Below are 22731 nucleotides of genomic sequence, written 5' to 3' on the forward strand. Positions count from 1 at the left end.
ACGAGGTTAATTATAAATCGTTACCACAGACGAGGAATAGAACAGACTCATCACCTTCTGCGACTACGTGTCCTGTGTTCTGAAATACCGATTGTACAAAAAAATCTGACATTTCGTTATGCCCTCTATAATTCCCAGCGACGAGTGGAGGAATTAAATTCAACGCAACCCTTTAATCGGTAAAGCAGATTTCTAAACACCCCCCCTCTTTAGAAAATCGGTAGAAAATTATCGCGTCACGTATAATCCTACGTTAAGATGTGGAATTATGGATAAAAGTATTAAAATCTAACAAATAAATAAAATTTACGATGATTAAGTTATAATAACCTACAATGTAATCTATAGTTAATAATGTTTAGAACAACGTAATAAAAATTCGTAAATTTTAAATAACAAAATGTCCAAAATACTGTATAAGACTATATAAAAAGCCGGACGAATGGTATAACTTTAATCGGGATTGGATCATGAAATGAATGGAATGAACAATGATCATCGTTTTGTCTATGGTTCTACTCGATGACCATTGTTCATTCCATTCACACTCTCCCAATATATAATGATATCGCTAATATTATTTATGATCATTTAATAATACTGACATTTTTAATTATTTTGTAATTTGCGATTAAAATATAATTGAGAATGAGAACCTATTATTGCTAAATTAAACTTTTGGACGTTTCTCAAATGATTTTGAGATTTAATAAAATAAATATGTAAAAGCGAATTAACTATATCGAAAAAAACACTTACCATATCTGTAGTGGGACTGTAATTCAGCAAACAGCCGAGATGATTAACGATTTGAACCTAGCAAGGTGTAGAATATCCAAATTATAAGCTTCTGTATAAAAACTTCGTTGTTGTCCAACTCGTTAACTGTAGCTTCTTCTCTTTTCCATCCTGACAAGAAGAAAATAATTATATTCAATATTATACTCGCTTTTTTCTTTCGTCTAACGCTATTTAATCTACTAATGTTTGTCCTACGATTTGAGTTCCGTTGGCACGTGGTCGTAACAGCACAGTCGGTCACGTGTCGAGCCATTTCGTGTAAACTCGACGAAGAATAACACGTAACTGACGAGTCGAGACTTGTCTCTCGCAGATAAACAGACCACGGCTCTCGCCGGTCACTCATAATATTTTGACCGACTTTCTGACCGCGAGTTTCACGCGAAAAGGTTAAAAGAACTTGACGCGTATCGATACCGTCTACCGATAGAGTTGTTCAATGCGAGCATTTTGACATCTTCCGTTCAAATATGACACCACAAAGAAACGAAAGTACAAGAAAATATAAACTTGAAAAATCAACTGCTGGTATAGTCATTATACTGTTTTATCGACACGATTCTCCTGTGTCATATACGCTACTAACGCATAAGAACGAATTTGTAACACGAGAAAAGTTTAACTCGAAATCAAAATGGAGAAATTCTTCTGATTAAATATAAATCAAGCTACCCTATATACTAGAATACATAAGGCACATATTACGGCATATGTAAACAGTTTGCGTAAGAATATTCACATTTTATCGTTATATATGTAAAGTATGATTATCTATTCGAGTTAAAATGACTCATTTGAATGCAGATTGCCATAGGACGCCATAGCTTATCGAATTGGACAACTGCCTTCAGCTACGAATCGATTCTTCGTGTAAAATTTTACATTTATCGTCGTATAGGTTGAAAAATATACGTACCATAGCACCGCAACTTTGTACAATCTGTGATGGATGGAAAAGTTGATCCAATTCCTTTAGACTCGTATTTTTCTGCAAATTGTACCGCAGTGTGAATGGCGCGAAACGTGCTGGTTGCGTGGCCTAGGTTCGAAAATGGCGGCGTACGGAAAGAACCGAAGTGGTGTCGCCACTAACGTTCGGGCATGTTCGTGGACCGGCGACTTCGGGGTATACGGGGTCTACGAGACTGGAAGCACGGAGCCCCGCCCTGCCGCCCGCCAGAGCCGTGAAGCAGCAGTAGCAGCAACAGCAGCTCCGCTTGCTTCGTACAGTTTGTATCCATGAAAACTATTGTCTGAACATCGTATTGTTCGACTGGTTATAACAACTCGTGGTACACGACGTGCCTGTCTCCGTTATTCCAGTTCACGCAGTGACGGTTAACCTTAAAAAGTAGTGGCGGTCGCGGTGGTGTCGCGAGACAGTCCCGTGGTGAAACGGACTCGTCTCGGTCGTTAAGGCATCGTCGCCGAGTGCGTTCGCTCTGTTTCTCGACGTTGTTCGAGACAGAGAGGTGTGAAAAGGAAAGTGCATAGTCATCGATGTGAGAAGTCGAGGCTAGGAAGAAGGCCCGCCGTAGCAGGAGGGAAAGAGTGGAGAGGAGCTGTCCGTGGTTACGAGAGGCCGATATATCGAGCCGGGAATTTAGGCAATCGTAGGCTCCGTTAGGGAGCTCCAGGTACGACAATAAACTTTTCTTCGTGATATTTGGTAATTTTCCGTTTCGACCAACCGTAAATACCATTATGACGAATGGCCCTGGCTGGCCCTTCGATTCGATCGGAATAGCCAACATGGCGACTGCCTAGGCTACGCTGTCAAATTTTTCTGTTCCGTCATCGCGGTTATTTTAACATCGGTTGCGTTTCTCTTATGTACTTGGTCGTCTAATATTTCCACAACGTTGGAAATAGCCGTTGTTAATTGCGAAGAATTTCGGTAATCTTTTGGTTTATCGTCTTGTCGATGTGAGTCAGAGCCGGCTCCCGCGGTAATGAGATTCTTCCTGCTTAAGCCGAACTTTCCTCGTTCGGGAATTTTTCACAGCGTAGAAAGAACAAGAGCGAAAGCTCGTTGCTCTGCGATGAGCAGCCACAGATTACGCAAGCAGAATTACCACTGTTAGAATTTTTTCTTAGCTAACGATATCCGAGATTTCCACAAATTTACATAGATCAATAAGCATTAATTCACACGTTACAAGCGTCGAGTATTTCACTATCTATTAATGCATGTGTGCGTTTTGTATTTGTTACGAAAGTATATCTCGCATTTTCTCTTTATTTTATATATCAAATTATCATTACTCTTCCAGTTTTTTTTCTTCCCTTAATCTGTTGCAACGAAATGCTCGTCTTTAATCATTTATCAACCGTTTACGTGCTTTTACCGTTTATTGGCTTTACTATCAAATACGGAGAATTCTCGCAGTATAGGCAATATCAGTAACATGGCGCGAAATTTGTCGACATGAAACGCCATCACTGACACTTATTTAATTACGGAGCAGCGTACTTGAATTATCTTGTGATACATCGATCGCAATAAAGCGAATGTTGCATAATGTGTAAGCACAGGTATTGCACGAAAACAAGCGTCGTTACCATCGATATCGAAAACGTGGCGTTGCCTTTACAAAATCGTGCCTCTCAGTGATAAAAATATCACGACGCGCTTTTACACGCGGATCTTCGAATTACCGACATATTTAGTTATTAGATTTATCACTTTTACGTTCGTTTGTATCGTAACCGGTGTAGCAGCGTTAATGTTATTATTACAGGCACCTGTTTAATTCAAGACTCGCCTTGAAGTTTGTCGCGTTTCTAAGAATCGTGAAAGCGATATTTACGTTACGAGTCGTTTTCAAGGTGATCGATCTTAAAAGCGACTCGAACGACCAGAATCGCACGCAATATATCTTCGTTATCGTCGCGGTGCTTTCTTTCGTTTTCTTTCTTTCTTTCGTCCTTTTTTTTTTTTTTTTCTTTTTTTTATTTTTATTTTTGCCGTACTTTTCAGAGGTTACGTTATTTCCATCTGCAATGAGTCACGTGAAAGAAACGAACTACAAAGGAAATGCAATCAGCTGGACGTATCGAAGACCTTGAATTGTTGTCCAATAATTTTACACTACCCTGTAACGCTCCGCTTGGGAAGAGAGTAACACCAGGTCAGGAATTTCCTTTTCAAACGCGTCGATACCCCCGAACGTTCTTCTAATTGCTTCTATTTCTAAACCTACAGATAATCCTTTTATCTCTCAGGGTATTAGCTTATCGACGAAATTAACATTGCTCATTTAACCAATAGTCATGGTCTCTTTAAACAGGGACGAATGTTCAATTGCTTGGACAATTTTAAGAAAGCGAGAGCGAGAAAGAAAGGCAGAGAGAGAGAGAGAGAGAGAGAGAGAGAGAGAGAGAGAGAGAGAGAGAGAGACCAGACAGGGAGAAATGTCGACTTTCCCTGCAAGCTTAGGATTAAACGCGTTGATTCATACATACCGACGACGTAAGACAGAAGAGTGGAAAAAAGAAAAGACACAAGCCAGAGCACGGTAAAGGCAGCGTCGCGATTGGCCGGCCAATTGCTGCAGCAGCTATCTTAATCGTATTTAATTGGTTCGAAATATAAAGTCGTCACAGTCTCGAAGACAAGTGGTGTCTTCGGTTCAATTGACAGCGTTCCACTTGCGAGATACGACGTCGATAATATCTCTTATCGGTGCTCCACTGCTCATCGCGAAGAAATTGATTGCATTCGTCCACAAGTGATTCACACGGCCGGCAGATACCGTGAAGTCGCAAGAATACTACGTAAACATTTGCGACCGAAGTCTATACCTGCATCGCGACGACTGTCCCGAGTAAAACCTTGGGAACGCGATTCCGTCAGCTTGATCCAGCGTAATTTTTCAAAAGATTTTATTCCCGTGCTAAGATGAGATAACGCTCTGTAAACAATCCAGGCTTGGGCTTATCGTGCATGCGCGTCGGCCAAAATCCTAACGAGATAACGTGGCACATGTTGCGGTTATAGGATGTGCCCTTTTAGGCGATCTCCGATCACGTTTCGCAGGACGGTTAGTAGGTCGCCATGTACCTAGTCAACGCGAAAGTAATGCCAATGACGTACACCACTAGCAAATTCCCTTCTTTCCTGGCACCCTCCAACCCCCACCGACCCTACTTCGTTGCGGGGTCACGTCCTGTTATACGTTCCCCTCGTCCGCCATGAATTGTTCCTTCTGCTTACTCGGTGGACGAGTCAGTGGAAAGCGAGCGAAGCGCAGGAAGGGCTGCTGGTTTTAAAAGCTCCTAAGCTGGGCTCAACTCGGGTTCCGGTTGTATCAGCTCCGGGAATTCGGCGATCGTTAAATTCTCCGGGGAATTTTCGTTTCGAGAGTTTCCAGATCGTTAACGGTGGCAACATTCCTTTGGAATTAACGTTGCGGTGGGCTTGAGGGGTTGAAGCGAGCGAAATATCCCGATTTTCCATGTTCGAACCGAGATTTGGGATTTATTTTCAAGGTACAGAATTTGGAGCTGGATAGAAGGATCCGATTGGCGTGATAATAACCAGATTAGGGTGGACAAGCAAACGTATCTGTCTTTACAAGAGCCCAATTTCCTTTGAACTGATCCACGAGCCTTCTGGATTCTTGGATAATCCAAACATTCGAATGCCCGCTTCGCTTCTCCCTTCTTCTTCTGACGTCACTGTGATTCGTAAAAATAGCGAAACGATCTGTTTGCGGCTTAATTTCTTAACACGTATTTACATTCCCGTGATACGGTTTGCATCGTTGAAAGTTCGAGTCTTTTACATCGGTGCAAAGTAGCCGTGTCTTCGCGGTTGCCGAACGTCATCGACCTATCGGAATCGTTAGCTCGACACGTACGGCGATTAAATACTCGAGTATCGTGCAGTCGGAGGATTCGTCGATTCTAAAAACCAGCGGATGAAAAAAAAATGACTCGAGCCGAGCAGCAGAGACACCTTTACCAGCGAAAAATCCTGACGCGAGGAATCCCATATTCAGGTTACTCTCTGACGTCGCTTTACACCTTCTGACGTCATTCACCTGCCGTAGCTTCCCCGCAGCGTATCACCCATCCTGCTCTATCTCGTATGAATTCCGCCCACCCGTGTAACCTAACCTCATCTCGCTCTCTGCTCTGTGATCCTAATGTCTAGTCACTCTATTAGTCTATAATCCACCACCGGAAATATAGGAAATTTGGATAGCGACGCCGCGGTTGAGGCTTAACCGCAGGAATTCATGATCGACTCGATCCCCTCATGGATATACGCATTCACGTACGTATTCACGTATACAAAAGTCAGCGCACACACAGAGATTTGGGAGAATGTTTTCCCTGAGAGAAGGCATCGATCGAACAATGTTAACCCCTCCATCGGGTATCCCTACTTCTCCTCGTGTGGCAGGGTGTGCTGTGGACGTACGACTTGGTGGTTCGAAGGGTGATTTCTTTTATTAAAGTCGATCCACGTTTTACGTTTCTTCGTTAAGCTGTAACCCAAGATCGTTAGATCCAGCGAATCGGGGAAAAAGCTCGTGCACGCATAGATCTCTCGTGATCTCTAGGCACTTTAGCTTTAGTCTCTTTAAAGTCCCTCCGAATTGTTCGTAGACCAGTGACCGTTGGAACACCTCTTCTATTCTTTAGGTAGTGTAATCGATGATAGTACCGAGGATACTACTTAGCTGATAGTCGAGTCGTGTAACAACACGTTCGTAACAAAGGCGCATCCGATGGTCTGAAACGTTATTCGATATCCAGGTTTCCAGTGATTACGTTCGATCATAGACCACGTCTGTTCGAAGCTTTTAAGGGGGAAAGGGCCGTGGAAAGAAAACGAACAAGTGTTTCTCTTCGAGATACCGTTTGCAGATTGATCGATAGATCGATCGGCCTGCGTCATGGCGTATTTTAAACCGGCCTGTTCTTTATGCACGTACTATTCTGAGAGCCTGTGCCAAAAATTGAGGACTCGCGTGAAAAGTATTCCGTTACCTCTCCGCGTTTAGCATGCACACACGCGACAGAGAGGAGTCGCGTAATTCGTGGAAGTATTGCTCCTGGTGATGGTCGTTCACGCGAGCCCAAAAGCTGTTCCCTGTCTGTGCTTTTCCGGTCCCGTTCTTGCCGATAAGAAGTTTATTAACGCGACTAAAAGCCAGCCGCTTCTGCCTGCTGCGAGCTGATCCTCCTCGATTCTCTACGCGCTGGAAAAGTAGGTCGTGCTGATGTGAATTACAGTCATCAGCTGTAATACCACAACATCATTCCGTAGACAGAGCCAGTCCCGCGGTAACGAAGCCTCTTTATCCGAGAATAGTTCGCAATTAATATCTACGATATCCGTTTCATCCTAACGTCTCGTACGTAATCGTTCTCTTCCTTGCAATTTCTTCGCAATTTCTTTGCAATTTCTTCGCAATTCCTTTCCAATTTCCACATTACGTAATGGAGCATCGTGTACCAGGCGAAGCAGGTAGTATCTTCTTATCCTTTCTTCCGCCGAGAGAAGAACGAGACTCCTCTCGGAGATAGACCAGAGGCAACGGGAAACATCGGCGTAGCCTTAACTAGACACTGGGCCGCGGATTCGCGACGACTGTTCCTCGAAACGAGGGAAGAAACCGAGACGTCGCGACTCGCGACGAATGAAACGTCACCGCGACGCCTATGCGCGATTCTGCTGGCAGAGATGATTCCGAGCGTCGAGGCACGGGGAATAAGTAAACACAGCCGTGTGCACTGGAAACAAAGGTACCGGTGAGCACTCGTTGGAACGAACTCTTGGCAGGTGCAACTCCAACAGGCGTCCCAACGGCGATCGTCGACACACGTTTCATCGTTGCACGTTGTTGTTGGGCTAGACCTTTCGTGGCTTCTCCCATTCTTCCTCGCCGTTCTAAAGACCGCTGGGCCGTGCCAGGGACTTGGTCGAAGTACACACTTGGTGTGAGGTATACTTGGCAGCCTCGCGGTTGTATACAGCCGGGACGAAGCAGATGGGGAGAGAAAAGAGAGAGAGAGAGAGACAGAGAGAGAGAAAAGGAGAGATCGTATTGGACGTTGACCCGCGTGGTTCAACTGTTGCTCCCATTCGCGCATCCGGGAACGCGTGTAGGAAGGCCTGGGGATCCCGATGATAGAAGTCTTCTGTTAGATAGGTCTCTCCCCTCTATCGTCGAATGCCTGAAGGATGACAAAGCCAGCAGACAGTTCTTCGCACGGGTGGCACGAAGGGAAACGTTTGTCGCTTCTTCCATGATACCAGAGATTAGTAAGATGTAGGTCGAATATGACGGACCCGAGGTTTTCCACGTTGCAATCCGCGAGGACGCGTTGTAAGTTATTAATTATACATTCTTGCGATCTGATCCAGTTACGCGGGGATTATTAGAATGGTAGCGTAATGCACTTGCAACATTATAACGGCATAGATGTGCTCTCGTTTCGCCTAAGTTATTTAGCCGTTTCGTCGCGTTGCCCGTAGACAATGGTCGACGCGTAATATCAACTTCTAGAAGATTAATGGAATTTCGTAGCACTTGGCGAACTCTACAATGGCCGATGCTACTCCCGATTCTAGAAAACGCGTCAAATTTCCAGCTATCTAATACTTCTACCACCCCTTACCCCTTCCCTCGCGCACACCCCCCCAACATCTCGTATTTCTTTTTATCTTCTCCCTCTTCTTTTCCTGCTTTGCCTTCTCCCGTCGATCCGTTTCTCGCGGAAACTCAGACCAGCGAAGAAAAATGAGAATAAATAGGAAATTTCGAAGCAGCGTATTTTCGTGTACCCGCGGACCTACGCGACTTCCTGAATGCTGGCAAACGTGTGCCTCTTAAAATAGTTCCAGGGTTACCTGGAACACCGAGATGACCAAATATTTAGAGCGCGCGACTTAAATCCAGCTCGTGCATTTGCCGAGAAACCAGCGCACGCAATCGGTTCTCGATTCGAATCGTTGATCGCGTATCGGCTAACCAGGGATCGTGTCTGCCAGCGATTAACGCGATCCCCCGAACATGCTACCGCCAACGGCAACCTGTCACACAGTCGACAATGGCGTCGTGGCGACGCCGGTAGTCAGCCGGTACTCGGGCGCCGTGGCGCCAGCGTCGCTTATCCCTTCCCTCTGACCGTTTCATCCGCCCAGGCGGTCTTCTCTCGAAACCACGTCCTCCCTGGGTGTGGTTCGAAACCGTGTCGGTTGTGTCCAGTTTCCACCGTGTCTTCTCTCGTCTTCTCTTCGCCGTCTGTCGGTGAATCTCGCGCTTTCCGATCGTCTGTGCGGCATCGTTCCGGCAAATACTCCGCGGGTTCGCGTGCACTCGAACGGTGAACGTAACGGACAAGGAAGGAGAGTAGGATAGCGGACGATAGAGGGAGAGGCCGAAGGGTATAGGAGAGGGTGAAAGCCTGTGAGAGAAAGAGAGAAAGACCAGTGGGGCGAGCCACGGCTGTTCATCGATTCGTCGCTTCCACGGTTCTGTGAACGCGGCATGAAAAGAGAGCTAGCACCACCAATGAGCGCGTTTGACCGGTTCTCGTGCGTGTGCGTGCGTGTGCCCGGTTCCTCCTAGAAAAGCCGTTTCCTTCCGGTCTCCCCTGGGCCCCCGGGTTGTAGCCTTCTGGCAGTTCCTGGCGTTCCATCGACGGCGCAATCTGGCGGTAGACGACGGGTTCAGAGAGGCCACCCTTTGCCCTCTGCACGAACCTTGCACGCAGAGAGGTTATGTTTGCTCGGGATTCATGACGCTCTGACAGCAGTGGAACGCGGACGGAGCGGGTAAGTGGCCAGCCCTCTGTCTCTCTTTCCACCCATTTTCAGTCTTCTCTCGAGATTTTGCGAACGCCTCTTCGGCCAAGTTGTGTAGTACTCTTTTTACCGGAGATTCCGATCGGGGTGTAATAAGCAAATGTCGAGGATGGGACTTTGTCCTGATGGGGATGGGATTATTAACGTAATTCGAGGTCGGAAGAAAGTCCCTATTTCGATATTTTCCTCGATAGTTTTTTTCTCTTCCTTTTTTTCTTTTTCCTATTTTACTTTTTCTTTCTTCTCTTTCTTTTTTTTTCCGAGCTCCGCTTTTCCCCGAGCCACCCACTAGTATATTCCATTTAGCGGTGTATGCTCATGCGCCGAGAGATTCCATCGGTTCCGGAAAATGAGAACACCTTCGGATCGCGAACCCCTCAAGTTCCCCGGGTTGTGAGACCTTTTGGAGGTGAAGGACGCTTTTTGCCACGAAATTTCAATGTGGCTCGGAAAATCGAGTTAACGGAGAGATCGTTGACGAGGCTGGATGAATAGTGTCGGTGCATGTAGTCAAATTGGAGGAAATTAATCGGATTTATCGGGTCGTGGGTCATAGAGAGGTTTCCTAATAGTTTGGCACATTTTTTTATGGTTAAAGTTGAAACGCGTAGTACGGTGCTCTCACGTGCGTGTTTGGCGAAATAGTTTTTTCCGGGTTAACGCAGACGTGAGAGCTCGCGTCGGGAATAGAAAAGTGAGAGTTGATCTTCTCCGATATTGAGAACGCTATACCTTTTCATCCAACAATGGAAGATTAATGACGCTCCATTAATGCGCAAACAAAGAAACACGTTGACCGTGACACGAATCTGCCAACGAATGTGGCAGCTGGGGTAAAAATAGAATAATAAAAATGTAATAACCATTGTATCATAGCGGATTGTCTCTGGTAACGACCAAATACGAAAATAAAAGACGTCGCTTAATGGAAACGCAAAGACGGGATCTATTCGACGTTGTCGAAGTTCGTATGCGATTCGATAGCTCCTGTGCGATCCTTTATCTCGGGATTTTACGAGCTTAAAAGCACGCCTAGCGTTTCGCAGGCGAACCATAGCCGAATATCTCGCGTCGAAGCTGCCTTTACGGAATCGTCTGTTGACCCTTTGGATTTCTAACGAAACTCGTCGATTAAAGATCGAAGAAGAGAATCGTTAAGAGTAATTTGTGTGATTCTGGTTTCAGGGGTGGCAACGGTCTCGCTAGGAGGTGTCGAAGCTGGCGCGTGGGGCGGGAGAGTCAGCGGTGGTCTGGCTCTGGTTCCGGTGGTAGCGGCGGAAACGGAAGCCGCGACAGCAACAGATCAGAGAGAAGGACTGGAAAAGACTAGTGCGACCCGCTGGAGGAGGAGATACCATCGTTTTCTAGTTCTTCTTTCTTCCCTTCCCGTTCCTGGTGGTGGAAAGCTCGAGGAGGACGTTCATTGGCCACCGGAAGAAACGTCGGCGTGACACTGGGCCCCAAGCTCCTTCGAGAAGGCACGCGAGATAGGATTAATCCATTCCTGAAAAATCACAGTTTTAGGCTTCGTTGGAGGTGTACCGCCTCCTCCTCGAGAAACACCCTTTTCCACCCTTCGCGGGTACTCACGCTTAGTGCATCATTAGACAGACATCATGACCGAGGTCGAAAACCTTCGTCAGGAGGCGGACGCGCTGAAAAATGCCATTCGAGTAAGTCGATTTGTTAATTTCACGCTAACGTTCAGAAATTTCTAATCGCGGTAACGTCCGGAACTTGCCTTCATTAATGCATCGTGCCGAAGAATTTCTTTTAGGTAATTTGGAAATGCGATGTCGATTCTCTAGCTAATTTGTCAGGTTGAGGCTGACAGGACTTTAACGGGTAAACAGTTATTTCAGCGGATAGTTATCTAATTTTGTAAAATACAGTTTACAGAGAATAATTACGGGTTTTGGGAATCCGCTGCGAATGTTAATTATTGGATCGTTCGAAAAGTCATTTCGATTCTTTTTTTTTTTTTTTTTCTTTTCTTTTATGCGGTTGAAGCGTGAAGTTGGCTGTGAAAAAATTGAGAGAAAACGAAATGACTTTTCGAACGATATAATGATGGTACGTACAGTCGTTCGTAGCCAGTTTGTTTGTCAATGTCAATAAAGCATAGGAACTCTGTTCGGAATTTCATATCGCTACGGTTTCCTGTCAATGAATTATCTGGAAGCCGTAGGAGATAGTGACGCGCGATATTATCGGTCGGTGGCTCTCGTTTAACTTCGGCGCTAACTTTTCGAACAACTATGGATTTTCATTGACTCGACGATAATCTCGTTAGCTTACTATGGGTCAGGGAGGCTAGTTCGTAGTTGAAATTCGTGTAGCACTTCGTACGTTCTCCTTGTTTGCCGGCAATCTCTGAAACATCGAGGACAAAGCAACAGTTCTACATGCAACAGCGGTGTATTGTCTTAACAGAAAAAAGTCTAGGGCGTCTCTCGGCTCGAAGTGCACTTGGCATTAAACAACCAACCCCTATTCACCCCCTAACGAGCCGACGATTTTTTATTTTTTGTCGTGCTCCACCCTAGGGGATTGAAACAAAATCACAGACAATTGTTTATTAAAACAATACTCTCTTTGCACGACTTATTATTTTTACTCCATTTGTGACACCAATTTCTTTCTCCGCGTTTCCTTCTTTTCAGCTCTCGCACTGGTCTCATTCGTTACCACCCTCGTTGTTGCTCGTTTATTTCCATTCTATATATACATACTTGACAATTTATCAATCTTTCCCTACTCGAGAAATCGATATTCGATATTTACCATAGAATCTAAAAATAGCAATGCAAGATCAACTCGATTTGCTCCAAATCTCCAAATTGGGCCGCGAAACACTCCTCTGCTATTCAAATGCGATCGAACGATATTGATCTCGCGCACCCCATTCATGCCACCAATTTGCATTCAGATTTTCATCCCCGTCCCAAGAATCGGAGAAAAAAATAGAACGAATCCTCCAAGTTGCAGCGATTTTCAGTGGATCCCTGTTATTTCTCGTCGAATGATCACCACTGGTCACGCGTGTGCGTGAAATAAACCCGAGTTAAAAGTTCTCTGCGTTGGAAAATGCTTCTCGATGGTAATCGGTAGATTCTCCACTTGTATGGTTGTGGAAACGTGAAACTCATTGTCAGAGGTAGTAGTGGTGTAGCGTGTGGTGGTGGTAGGGCGCGGCATAACCGTCGCTTCACTCTGATCAATACGCCACCGTTCCTTCTCTCTCCTCTTGCTCGATCTGCCTCTCTCTCTTTCCCTCTTACCCGCTTACTCACGTTCTGTCTTGTTCCTTCTCACCACCTGTTTCTCTCTTCCACCCTTCTCCGTGCGTGAGCGAAATTGCACGCATCGTCAGGCGTGCTGGTAATACGCGGCTGTAATAAATAGAATGTACGTTGTTAAATACCCCGTAACAGTATTTCGATAATTTACACACATTACGTCTACCCTCTCAGTTCGCCTACGGTTAATTGATCAGTTCAGGGCAATTTTGCCCGAGCTCGAGCGCTGAAAGCGGTGTCGAAGATGAACATTGTCTTATATAGGCACGGAACAATGTTAATTAGGATCTCTAAAGCGACCGTAAATGCACTTAGCGTACCTTCTATAAACGCATTGTCGGATCCTCAGTCATTTTGTAACGCTGTTCCGAGAGGCTGGAATTCGATAACAATCGCTTGGCAGGTCGAGAACTTGTTTCTTCTTTTTCATTCCTCTTTTTCTTTTTTTTTTTTTAACGAATGATTTATGGAATTCCGTAAATTAATTCGTCGTCGTGTCCAATTGGAATTTCGGATCTTTCGCCGGCAGGAGTAAATCATTTTGCTCGAGTTCTTCGAGTGGCTTATTTTCGAGATCATTTTTTTCCTTCGGTCAAACGTAATTGGTTTTTTCAGGATGCCAGAAAAGCAGCATGCGACACGACGCTGGTTCAGGCCACGTCAGGCATGGAGCCTATCGGCCGGATACAAATGCGCACGAGACGCACGCTTCGTGGACACTTAGCCAAGATCTATGCCATGCATTGGGGCAGTGATTCGAGGTACTTTTTTTTACACCAGTCTCCTTATCGATCGTTCTTCTCGTTAATTAGAATTTCGAAAAGAAAATACATTTATTTTCCTTGGTTGACAGAAACTTAGTATCAGCCTCGCAAGACGGGAAACTAATCGTTTGGGATAGTTACACTACCAACAAAGTTCATGCGATCCCCTTGCGCTCCTCATGGGTAATGACCTGTGCGTATGCACCGTCAGGTAGTTATGTGGCTTGCGGTGGTCTGGATAACATTTGTTCCATCTATAGTCTCAAAACTAGGGAAGGAAACGTAAGAGTTAGTCGAGAACTCCCAGGTCACACTGGGTACTTGTCCTGCTGTCGATTCTATAACGACAACCAAATCGTTACTAGTTCTGGGGACATGACTTGGTAAGGAACACTTACTTTTATTACGTCTATGCTTTTCCGTTCCAAATTTGCATGGCAATCACGCTGATCGCAAATTAAAGTATGAAACTTTATTTCATTCAGAAAGATGCACCGAAAATTCAATCGCAAAGTCAAAACACGAACGCGGAATAAAAAATATATCCTACCTTTCTCGTCTTTCCTCTTAACATTTTTTATTTTCCCACCTGAATGGTAATTATGCACTTCACATAGGAATACGTAAATTTCGTCTGAATGTATTTCTTTGGTTTCGATCAGCGCCCTGTGGGACATAGAAACAGCGCAACACTACACCGCCTTCGTTGGGCACACGGGCGATGTCATGTCCCTATCCTTGGCTCCAGACATGAATACATTCGTATCTGGCGCGTGTGATGCTAGTGCAAAATTGTGGGACATTCGCGAAGGAACTTGTAAGCAAACTTTCCCTGGCCATGAAAGCGACATAAACGCTGTTACGGTAAGAATTTAGTTTTTTTCATTACTCTTCTTCTAACTAATTTTATTCGCGGTATATAATACCTATTGAAAATGCTGGGAAATTCTACGAGATAAAGTAGCATTTTTTATCGAAGGAAACATCGAAAGACCCAGAATTGTATTAATGCTAATTGTTTTATTTTATTATTTAGTTCTTCCCGAATGGATACGCTTTCGCGACGGGTTCAGACGATGCAACATGCAGAATTTTCGATATTAGGGCAGATCAAGAATTGGCGATATATAGTCACGACAATATTGTCTGCGGTATCACCAGCGTAGCGTTCAGCAAGAGCGGTAGATTATTGTTGGCCGGCTACGATGATTTCAACTGCAACGTTTGGGATACAATGAAGGCTGAACGAGCTGGTACGTCTTTGATTTTCAAGATTACCTTCATGAGAGACGAGAAACTTTATTTTAAGCCCTTCTCTCAAATTCCATATTCTTCCTTTCAATATTTGCTACTTTTGCTATTTAATATTTAACAGAAGAAATTTCCACTTATTTTCTACTTTATACCGTTTACTATTATAGACAGTGGCGCGGCTGTTTAACCGGTGTATCAAATCGTTTCGAACAAGATAGCATTTTATTTGAACAATCGATTACGTAGTATCGTTGTAAACGTGCGTTATCGAGTGGAATAGGATCTAGTAGGTGAAAAAGGGGGCTGTTTCGAAGTGTTCCACTTTTATTTTACAGGAATTCTTGCCGGTCACGATAATCGCGTATCTTGCCTTGGCGTTACGGAGGATGGTATGGCAGTAGGGACGGGCTCATGGGACTCGTTTTTGCGTATTTGGAACTAACTTGGGGTTCATCCCAAGACGTTCCTCCACAGAACCAATTGCAGCCAATCAGCATACAGTATAAGCATCAAATACCACCACTTGGCCACCGAAGTCGGCATGTCCGTGTCCTCGACGGAGGCGAAATACTCGCCAGGTTCACCGGAGTTGACGTTGATTAGAAAGTTTGGACATCCGCTAGACAACAGCAGTAGAAAGACCCACGGCAGTAGCAGCAGTAGCAGCAGCGAATTTAAGAACGTTTTGGGTTGTGGTGGTAAAAAGGACTATCGGAGGCGCGTCGTCGATTTAACCTGGCGACGTGGCAAAGTCGGCGATAAAATCACTCGTGGATATCAGCGCTTTTAGTATATGAGTATAGCGTTTGTTCGATATACTCGAACGTACGAATAACGACGAGGATGATGATCGAGAAAGAAGCGTGGCGAAAGGAAGAACGACAGAACGGAGAGGAGTACCAAGGCTGACAGCCATATCTCTCTGATGTCGTGCGCGTACTTCCTTTTTCTCCTCCCCTTTCTCAAGGACTACTTGGCGAACCTTCGAAGAGCACGTGCTGTTGATATATACCTTGATAGCGTCTCCTCGAAGATCTTCCCGAATTCGAAGGTTGAAACAATAATCGATTCCCGACACCTCCTATTCGAGGTCTTCGTCGTTGGAAACGTTTTATTACGAATAAGAAAAAGAAAAAAAAGGTTATGAGCGTTCACTGCCGATGAAGCGCCGACATGGCTGCTCCGGCGGTTGATTTTACATTTCTTTTCGACACGCACGAAGCAAGTCGTACCAGGCGAGAACACGATATGAAAAGAACGGAAAATGGTCGCTCGTGCACAGCACAAAAGCAAACATGATCACGAAAACTATATATATACATATATATTATATATGTATATACGTATGTCGACGAGCAGCCAAGGTTACGATAATCTCGCATATTGCATTGAATCTACACGCACACCGTACGCACGTGTATTAATACGTACATAGAAAACTACATACATACATTTGCACACAAAACGCGAAGTACCGCAAACAAAAGGCATCTGCTATTAAATACACAGTGGATTATCCACGAGTCCCGACATATAAGTCACTAACTCTGATCATGTTTTCTCTCTTTTTCCCGTTTTCTCCTCTTTCTTTTTGTGTTTAAATTTCGATTCTTCTTTGTCGTAAATTTCATATCCTCAACGGGATGTCTAGATAAGAAAAAGGGAAAAAAAAGATTCGCAAAGATTTCATCGTTTCTTGTGACTATAATCGCCGAGTTTGCATTAATATCTGTAATTTTTATAGATTTATCCTTATTTATTTTGTATAGACCTCTTCTATATAGACCATCTTATATACGTTCTTGTGTCTCTTCTTTTCTTTTTTTTTTTTTATTTTTCTTTTTTTTCCGTTTGAGTAATTGAGTGAATGTCGAGGTATAGAGATTGTTAGAGAGTGAACGAGTTCAGATGCAAGAATGAGCGAAAGGTCTCTAAGGCGCAGCCCATTGCGAATCAAAACAAGAATCCACGTAATATAATTAAAAATTTAACGATACTCCAAAGTTGTTCCTTCAGCTTACCTTTCATCGAAATTCGGATTATTGCGTATGAAAGGACGTCGCTGAAACACACACAGAAAAAAAAAGAAAGAAAAAACGATTGACGACACCATAATAAGACAAACGAAAAGAAAAGAAAAACGAATATGTCTCAAATCCTGTGTACTTCGCCTCGCCGCGGATTTAATGCACGCTCGCGAGGGACCAGCATAAAGTATGAAGAGAAGGGAATATTTAAGTGTAACGTGTAATCGTTTAGTTTGTAGCCTATCCTCTGTTTCTCCAGTTAGAAAACAGCGAGATCGAGAAGAGTTCCTCCTAACTCTCGCCAAAGCAGAGTCCTACACCTTTCTCTATCATGTCGGTCCAGCACCGAAGAATCCTCGAACGTACGAGGAAGACACGTATTCTCGACGAAAAAGTCGTCCTAGAAGTTCCTTTGAAATAGGACCCAAAGAAACACGGATCGAAGCTACGGACCGCAAGACCAAACTCTTTTTCACCCCTATTCTTTCGTTCTTTCTTTTCTTCAGTTTCTTCCTATCGAGTTATATCGTTTCCGTCAACCACTTTGTACGCTTGTGTTTTTAATTATTATTCTTCGACTTTTCTCTTCATATTTCTCTTTCTCTTTCTCTTTCTCTTTCTTTCTTTCGACCTATCTTTCCATTCCCCCTCTATATATTCACTGTCACCTCTTGTGTTCCTTTCTTCCATTTCATCTATTCTCTGTCCTCTTTTTGTCGAAGAAACTAGGTGTTTAAACTGTGTATGCATTTAAAGTAATAATATTAATGATAATGTTTAATATTAATATTAATGATGATTGTAATTTATAATTATTAATATTTAATATATAAGTATCTAAGGAGATAACGGTGAATCTACTTGTTCAGTACCGCAGGATTACGGTCCAATCGCTTTCCGGCGGCCACGCTATCATGATATCTATTTGTTCCCAATCTGGTTCTTTGTTCTATTTTTGCGTATATTTTATTGCATTCTTGTTTGCATTTAATATTCTCACGATCAGGAAGGACGTTGTGTAGCGCGTAGTATTCATCGCGATCTTACGTGATTTAATGTAAATTGTTTCGAATATATTAACCACTGTTGGTTCCTGTTGAGATCATTAACCAGAAAAAAAGAAACGACTGTATATAGTCTGCAAGAGAAGAAGCGTGGCTTCCGGAACGCGAAAACCAATAATTGTTTTCCTAACAGAACAAGTATGTAATCTGATTAAAAACTGTTAAAGGGACAACCAAGAAGTCTTTAAGGAGTTTCTAAAGACGTTATTCTACATTGCGTTACGAGGAAATAGATGGGAAATACTTTCTTGAACGATAACGTTTATAATCGGTTTTTTGATATCACTCTTTTCGACTAATCGCGCTTATGTCACACGCCTCCATATCTTCTAGCGACCAATTAGGCAAAAATACCGAGATTTGAAAGACGATCTTTTCTCCGCGCCAATACGAGACGAAGGCCTTCTTCCTTCGATTTTTACCATAGTTCCGAGCGAAATTTCAAAACGTTACGCAAACATAGCCAATAATATCGAAGGGAACGGTGAACTTGATTGTTCGCATGATGCATTGCAACGGTGTTCAAAATGAAGGAAGAAGGGTACTTAAATATTTAAAAAGAGAGGATGGTTTAAAAAAGAGATAAAAACACAAAAAAAAAAAAAAAAATATGGAATCACAAGATCTGTGCTTTTTATATTTCGCAGTTCCGTGGCCTCTGGAGAAGGCTTCTCATTTTTATATTTCGAAGACACCGAAGCAATATGGTTTCTTATTCTTTGTACGAATACAAAATATGTGTGTGTGTATATATATACATGTACATATATATATATACACACGTATATATGTACTATCAACGAGTAGTATGCAAAATTAACAATTTATTAAGACTCTAGTCATAGTAAAGGCACGCCAAGAGCAAACCAATTAAAAAAAAAAAGAGAGAGAAAAACCAAGAAAAAAAAAAGGAAACACAGAGGGAAAAGAAAGAAAACGCAGAAGTCTGTGTGTAAACCGGAGCAGTTCGTCATTCGTTTTGTTTTTTCTTTACTATTTTCGTTGATAGTTCTCTTTGTCCATAGACACGGATGTGAGTGCTGATTTTAATCGTTTGATTAGTCGAGTGCATAGGGGAACCGTGATAATATATCGGATCGATTGTGACATCGGCAACAACAGCGTGAAAGCAAGCAAAAAAAAGAAAGAGGGATTAGATTTTTTTTTTTTCTGAAGTCGTAAGAGTATAAGGTGAATAAAAGTACTTGGAAAAAATGAAACGTGGCGTTTTGGTTATTTTTTTACCGCTCGTTTTCTTTTTCTTCGTTATCACCCCGACCTCTTGTGAATAGTTCTCGTTATTCGACGTTTGTTGTCCTGTTTTCGCCGTTGATTTCCCGCTCGATCGGTCACTGAGAGATACTGAACAAATTTTTGGGTCCTATTTCAACGCGAAAGTCGACAGACACGGTGTATGACGGAAAGGAAAAGTAAGAAGAAACGAAAAGACGTGCCAGCGAAACTCATTTTAGTAACTCCTTTTACGATGGACGACAAGAAGCCGTCAGCAATACTGCCTCTTTCAAGTTACGAGCTAATATAAAGTACGATATATATAAATATAATATATAGTGCGTGTATTATGTACAAAGGAACACTTGACGCGTGACACGCTGTTTAAGTGAACGAAACGCCAGGACATAGCCAAAGAACAAGAAACTAAATGGCAGCTGATGGAAGACGAAAGCGAAAACGGCCGGAGGTTGAGTGGATGAACCGGAAGTAACACGAGATTCGAAAAAAAGTGTACATTCATCTAAAAAACTTATAAACGATTACCCAGAGGAAGCACGTCTTCGTTGTTAAATGATAGATAGTTACAAAGATTTCATCACTTTTTTATATATAAAAAGTATATATATATATATATACTATATATATAATATATATATATATAATGATAATAACAACAATAACAATAATAAATTATTATCGACGGCTAGACTAGCTCTCATTTTGAGTATCATCCTCCGTGAACGACATTTTCACGGAGCCACGAAGTCGGCGTTTCCCGCGATTTTATTGTTCTTAGGAAACGTAGGGAAAATAGTCCGTGTTCTCCTCGAAAATTGAATAAAAGCAGGTAGTTTTTTCATGGACTCGATTAGAGATCCTTGTTCTTGTTGTAACGCGTTTCGAGCCTCGTGGGTGCCCCCTGCCAATCGTCATCGTCATCAATACGCGATACGTCACAAGGAAGGATCGTTTTCGCGAATCGACGAAGGAACCCTGGTCGAACGAAGAGACCCTGGAAGAGATCTCGACGCGCGAGGATGGTCTTTTCGCGGTGAAGATCGGTATCCAGGAACGAACGCGATTCTCAGAACGGTGTCTGCTAGCACGCGACAAGGATCGGAAGAAGACAATTCGGATGGTAGACGAAAACTGTTCTCGAAACGGTCCTTTCGAAAACCCAACATTCCGGAGGCATTCGCGTTATTCATTAAGTAGCTAATCAAGTTTAGAGGAAGAAGAAAAAAAAAATAAAATAAAATACGTGCGACGTAGTGTGTTTATTCAGGAACTGCAGTTAAGGAATATCGCCTGATGAATGTTTCTCGTACACTTAGCTATCGCCATAGCTGTATCTGTATATCGCCTCGTTTTTTCGATATAGAAGAGAATTGTGCGTAGAAATCCAAACAGACGTCATACGCGCGAATCGACCAAAAAAGAAAAACAGAAAAAGAAAAAAAACAAAGAAAAGAAAGGGAAAACGATAAAAAGAGAGTGTTCGATATTGAGAGCGAACCTGGCGTGATTTCTATGCAAGACTGAAGTCATCAATGACTCCTATTATATCCTCTTTGCGTTCTTTTTTTTCTCCCCTGCCGCGTGTACACGCAAAACGTAGCGAGGCATCCTCGATTCACAAATTGCATAACGCTCACATGAACACACACACATATACATACACTCGCGTATATACACGTAAATATATACACGTAATCACGATGCATTATAACCATTCGATGATGTACATAAACGCGTGAAACGTGTGTTCGAGGAATCGGTCGCAAAATTTCTCAATGAACGTTGCACAAGCGAGAAAAAAAAGTCACCAAGACGAGATAAAACGATCTATTGTTATCCCATTGTAGCGCGTACGCAAAAGTGATTTTTTCCGACCGTCAGAGGGAGAAAAAGCTTTGGAATTTTCGCCTGGAATTAGCAAATGCGAGGATCAAGCGATGGCCGTTCAGCGAAGATTCGTCTTTTTTTCCACTCGGCGCGGTCCAGCGAAATGGCGCGGTTCGTCGTCAAATTTAATATCGGGCTAAACGATCTTTTTCTTTTCTTTCTTCTTTCTTTTTTCCTTCTCCTTTTTCGCTCGTCTTTTCTTCTGCGACTGCGCTCGAGAATCTCGCGACGCGAGACTTTTGCCAAATGATTTGCGATAGTATTAAATTTGAGGACGACGAAATGAAGAACCATCGGCGGGCCAAGGAACAAGCAATTACGCATCCTATTAGTCAGATCCATTTCTATTGATACCGTTGCGAATAGTCTTACATTGTTTATCTTAAGATTTTAACACTGTTTACAAGATAACGTTTTTCATAATAATTGTTCTCGTATCTCTTTTGTAGACATTCTACGACGAGTACACTTTGTATAACGATTTCGTTCGAGACCCTCGCGAGAGATACAGACGACATTTTGCCTTCGGTTTCCGATGCGAAATCCTATGTATGGGCTCGCGAATAATACACGAGAATCACGAAGGGAACAGGGCCAAAGAAATAGCGAACACAGAGGTAGAGAGCACAAAAAATGTTCGATGACTTCGAATTTATTTTTTTCTTTTACTCTCTTTTTAATTTATTGCCATTTTAAACATTCGCATATATGTATTTTCGTATACGAACGATACGTCGCTTTTTACTCGATGCCAGATTTTCATGGTTTTATTTTACGCATTTTTCTATTCTTTCTTTCCATGCAAATTGGTTGCTTCGCACAATGTAAATGCCGTCAGTTTGAATCGGGATCGTTCGAAATTTTCCTTTCTCCCGACAATGTTTCACGAGCTTTGTCCGAAATCTGTCTCGATAATAGACTCTTGCCGATCCTGCGATGACCGTGACATTCGACGAGAAGTATGCCCTTTCGGGATACCATCCGATGATTTTTATAATAATTCAGCACGTCGCGAGTCGTACACGTAGCACGGCGTATCTTTTGCTTTCCCTGCCCTACGCGATCGAATCTGCAATCACGCCGATCCATTCGAAACTCAAAATACGTCTATAACCGACAACGACGCCTCTGTGTTATTATATCTCGTGCATTTCATACCACACGGCGCCAAATCGACGTTAGCCTAACAATTCGTATCGCTTTCTTTTCCCGCTCGTTTTCGAATCTTCCAAATCTCTGCAACCCTTGTCTCTTAGTCTCCGGCATGATATACCATTCGGATCAATTGAGCGAAATTTCTCAAACGATCCCTTGTCTTTTGATTTGTAATTAGAGACACGCAACCTACCGTCCCGCGATCAACGACGATCCAACGGTACGTCTTACATATCGAAGCATTTATATTTTGATAAACCTTACTTTAACGGTGCAATTTCGTTGAACGTTTCGCAGAGCAGTGTCGCGAAAACACCAACGCACGATGACAATCCTCCTTATGAGAAAACAAAAAAATAAAAAAAATGTAACAAGATTGTAGTACAAAGACGAGTATCGTTC

General features: G+C 43.1%; 1 protein-coding gene across 1 annotated transcript; it reads left to right on the forward strand.

Moving 5' to 3' along the window:
- Positions 1-11241: 11241 nt before the first annotated feature.
- On the forward strand, positions 11242-15384 carry LOC143221516 (guanine nucleotide-binding protein G(I)/G(S)/G(T) subunit beta-1-like). Its single transcript, XM_076446945.1, has 6 exons — positions 11242-11298; positions 13540-13685; positions 13778-14071; positions 14351-14552; positions 14725-14941; positions 15278-15384. Exons 1-6 carry the CDS (start codon positions 11242-11244, stop codon positions 15382-15384), a joined length of 1023 nt encoding a protein of 340 aa, XP_076303060.1.
- Positions 15385-22731: the final 7347 nt, after the last annotated feature.

Source organism: Lasioglossum baleicum, unplaced genomic scaffold, assembly GCF_051020765.1.
Source record: "Lasioglossum baleicum unplaced genomic scaffold, iyLasBale1 scaffold2561, whole genome shotgun sequence".
NCBI classification, from domain to species: Eukaryota; Metazoa; Arthropoda; class Insecta; order Hymenoptera; family Halictidae; genus Lasioglossum; species Lasioglossum baleicum.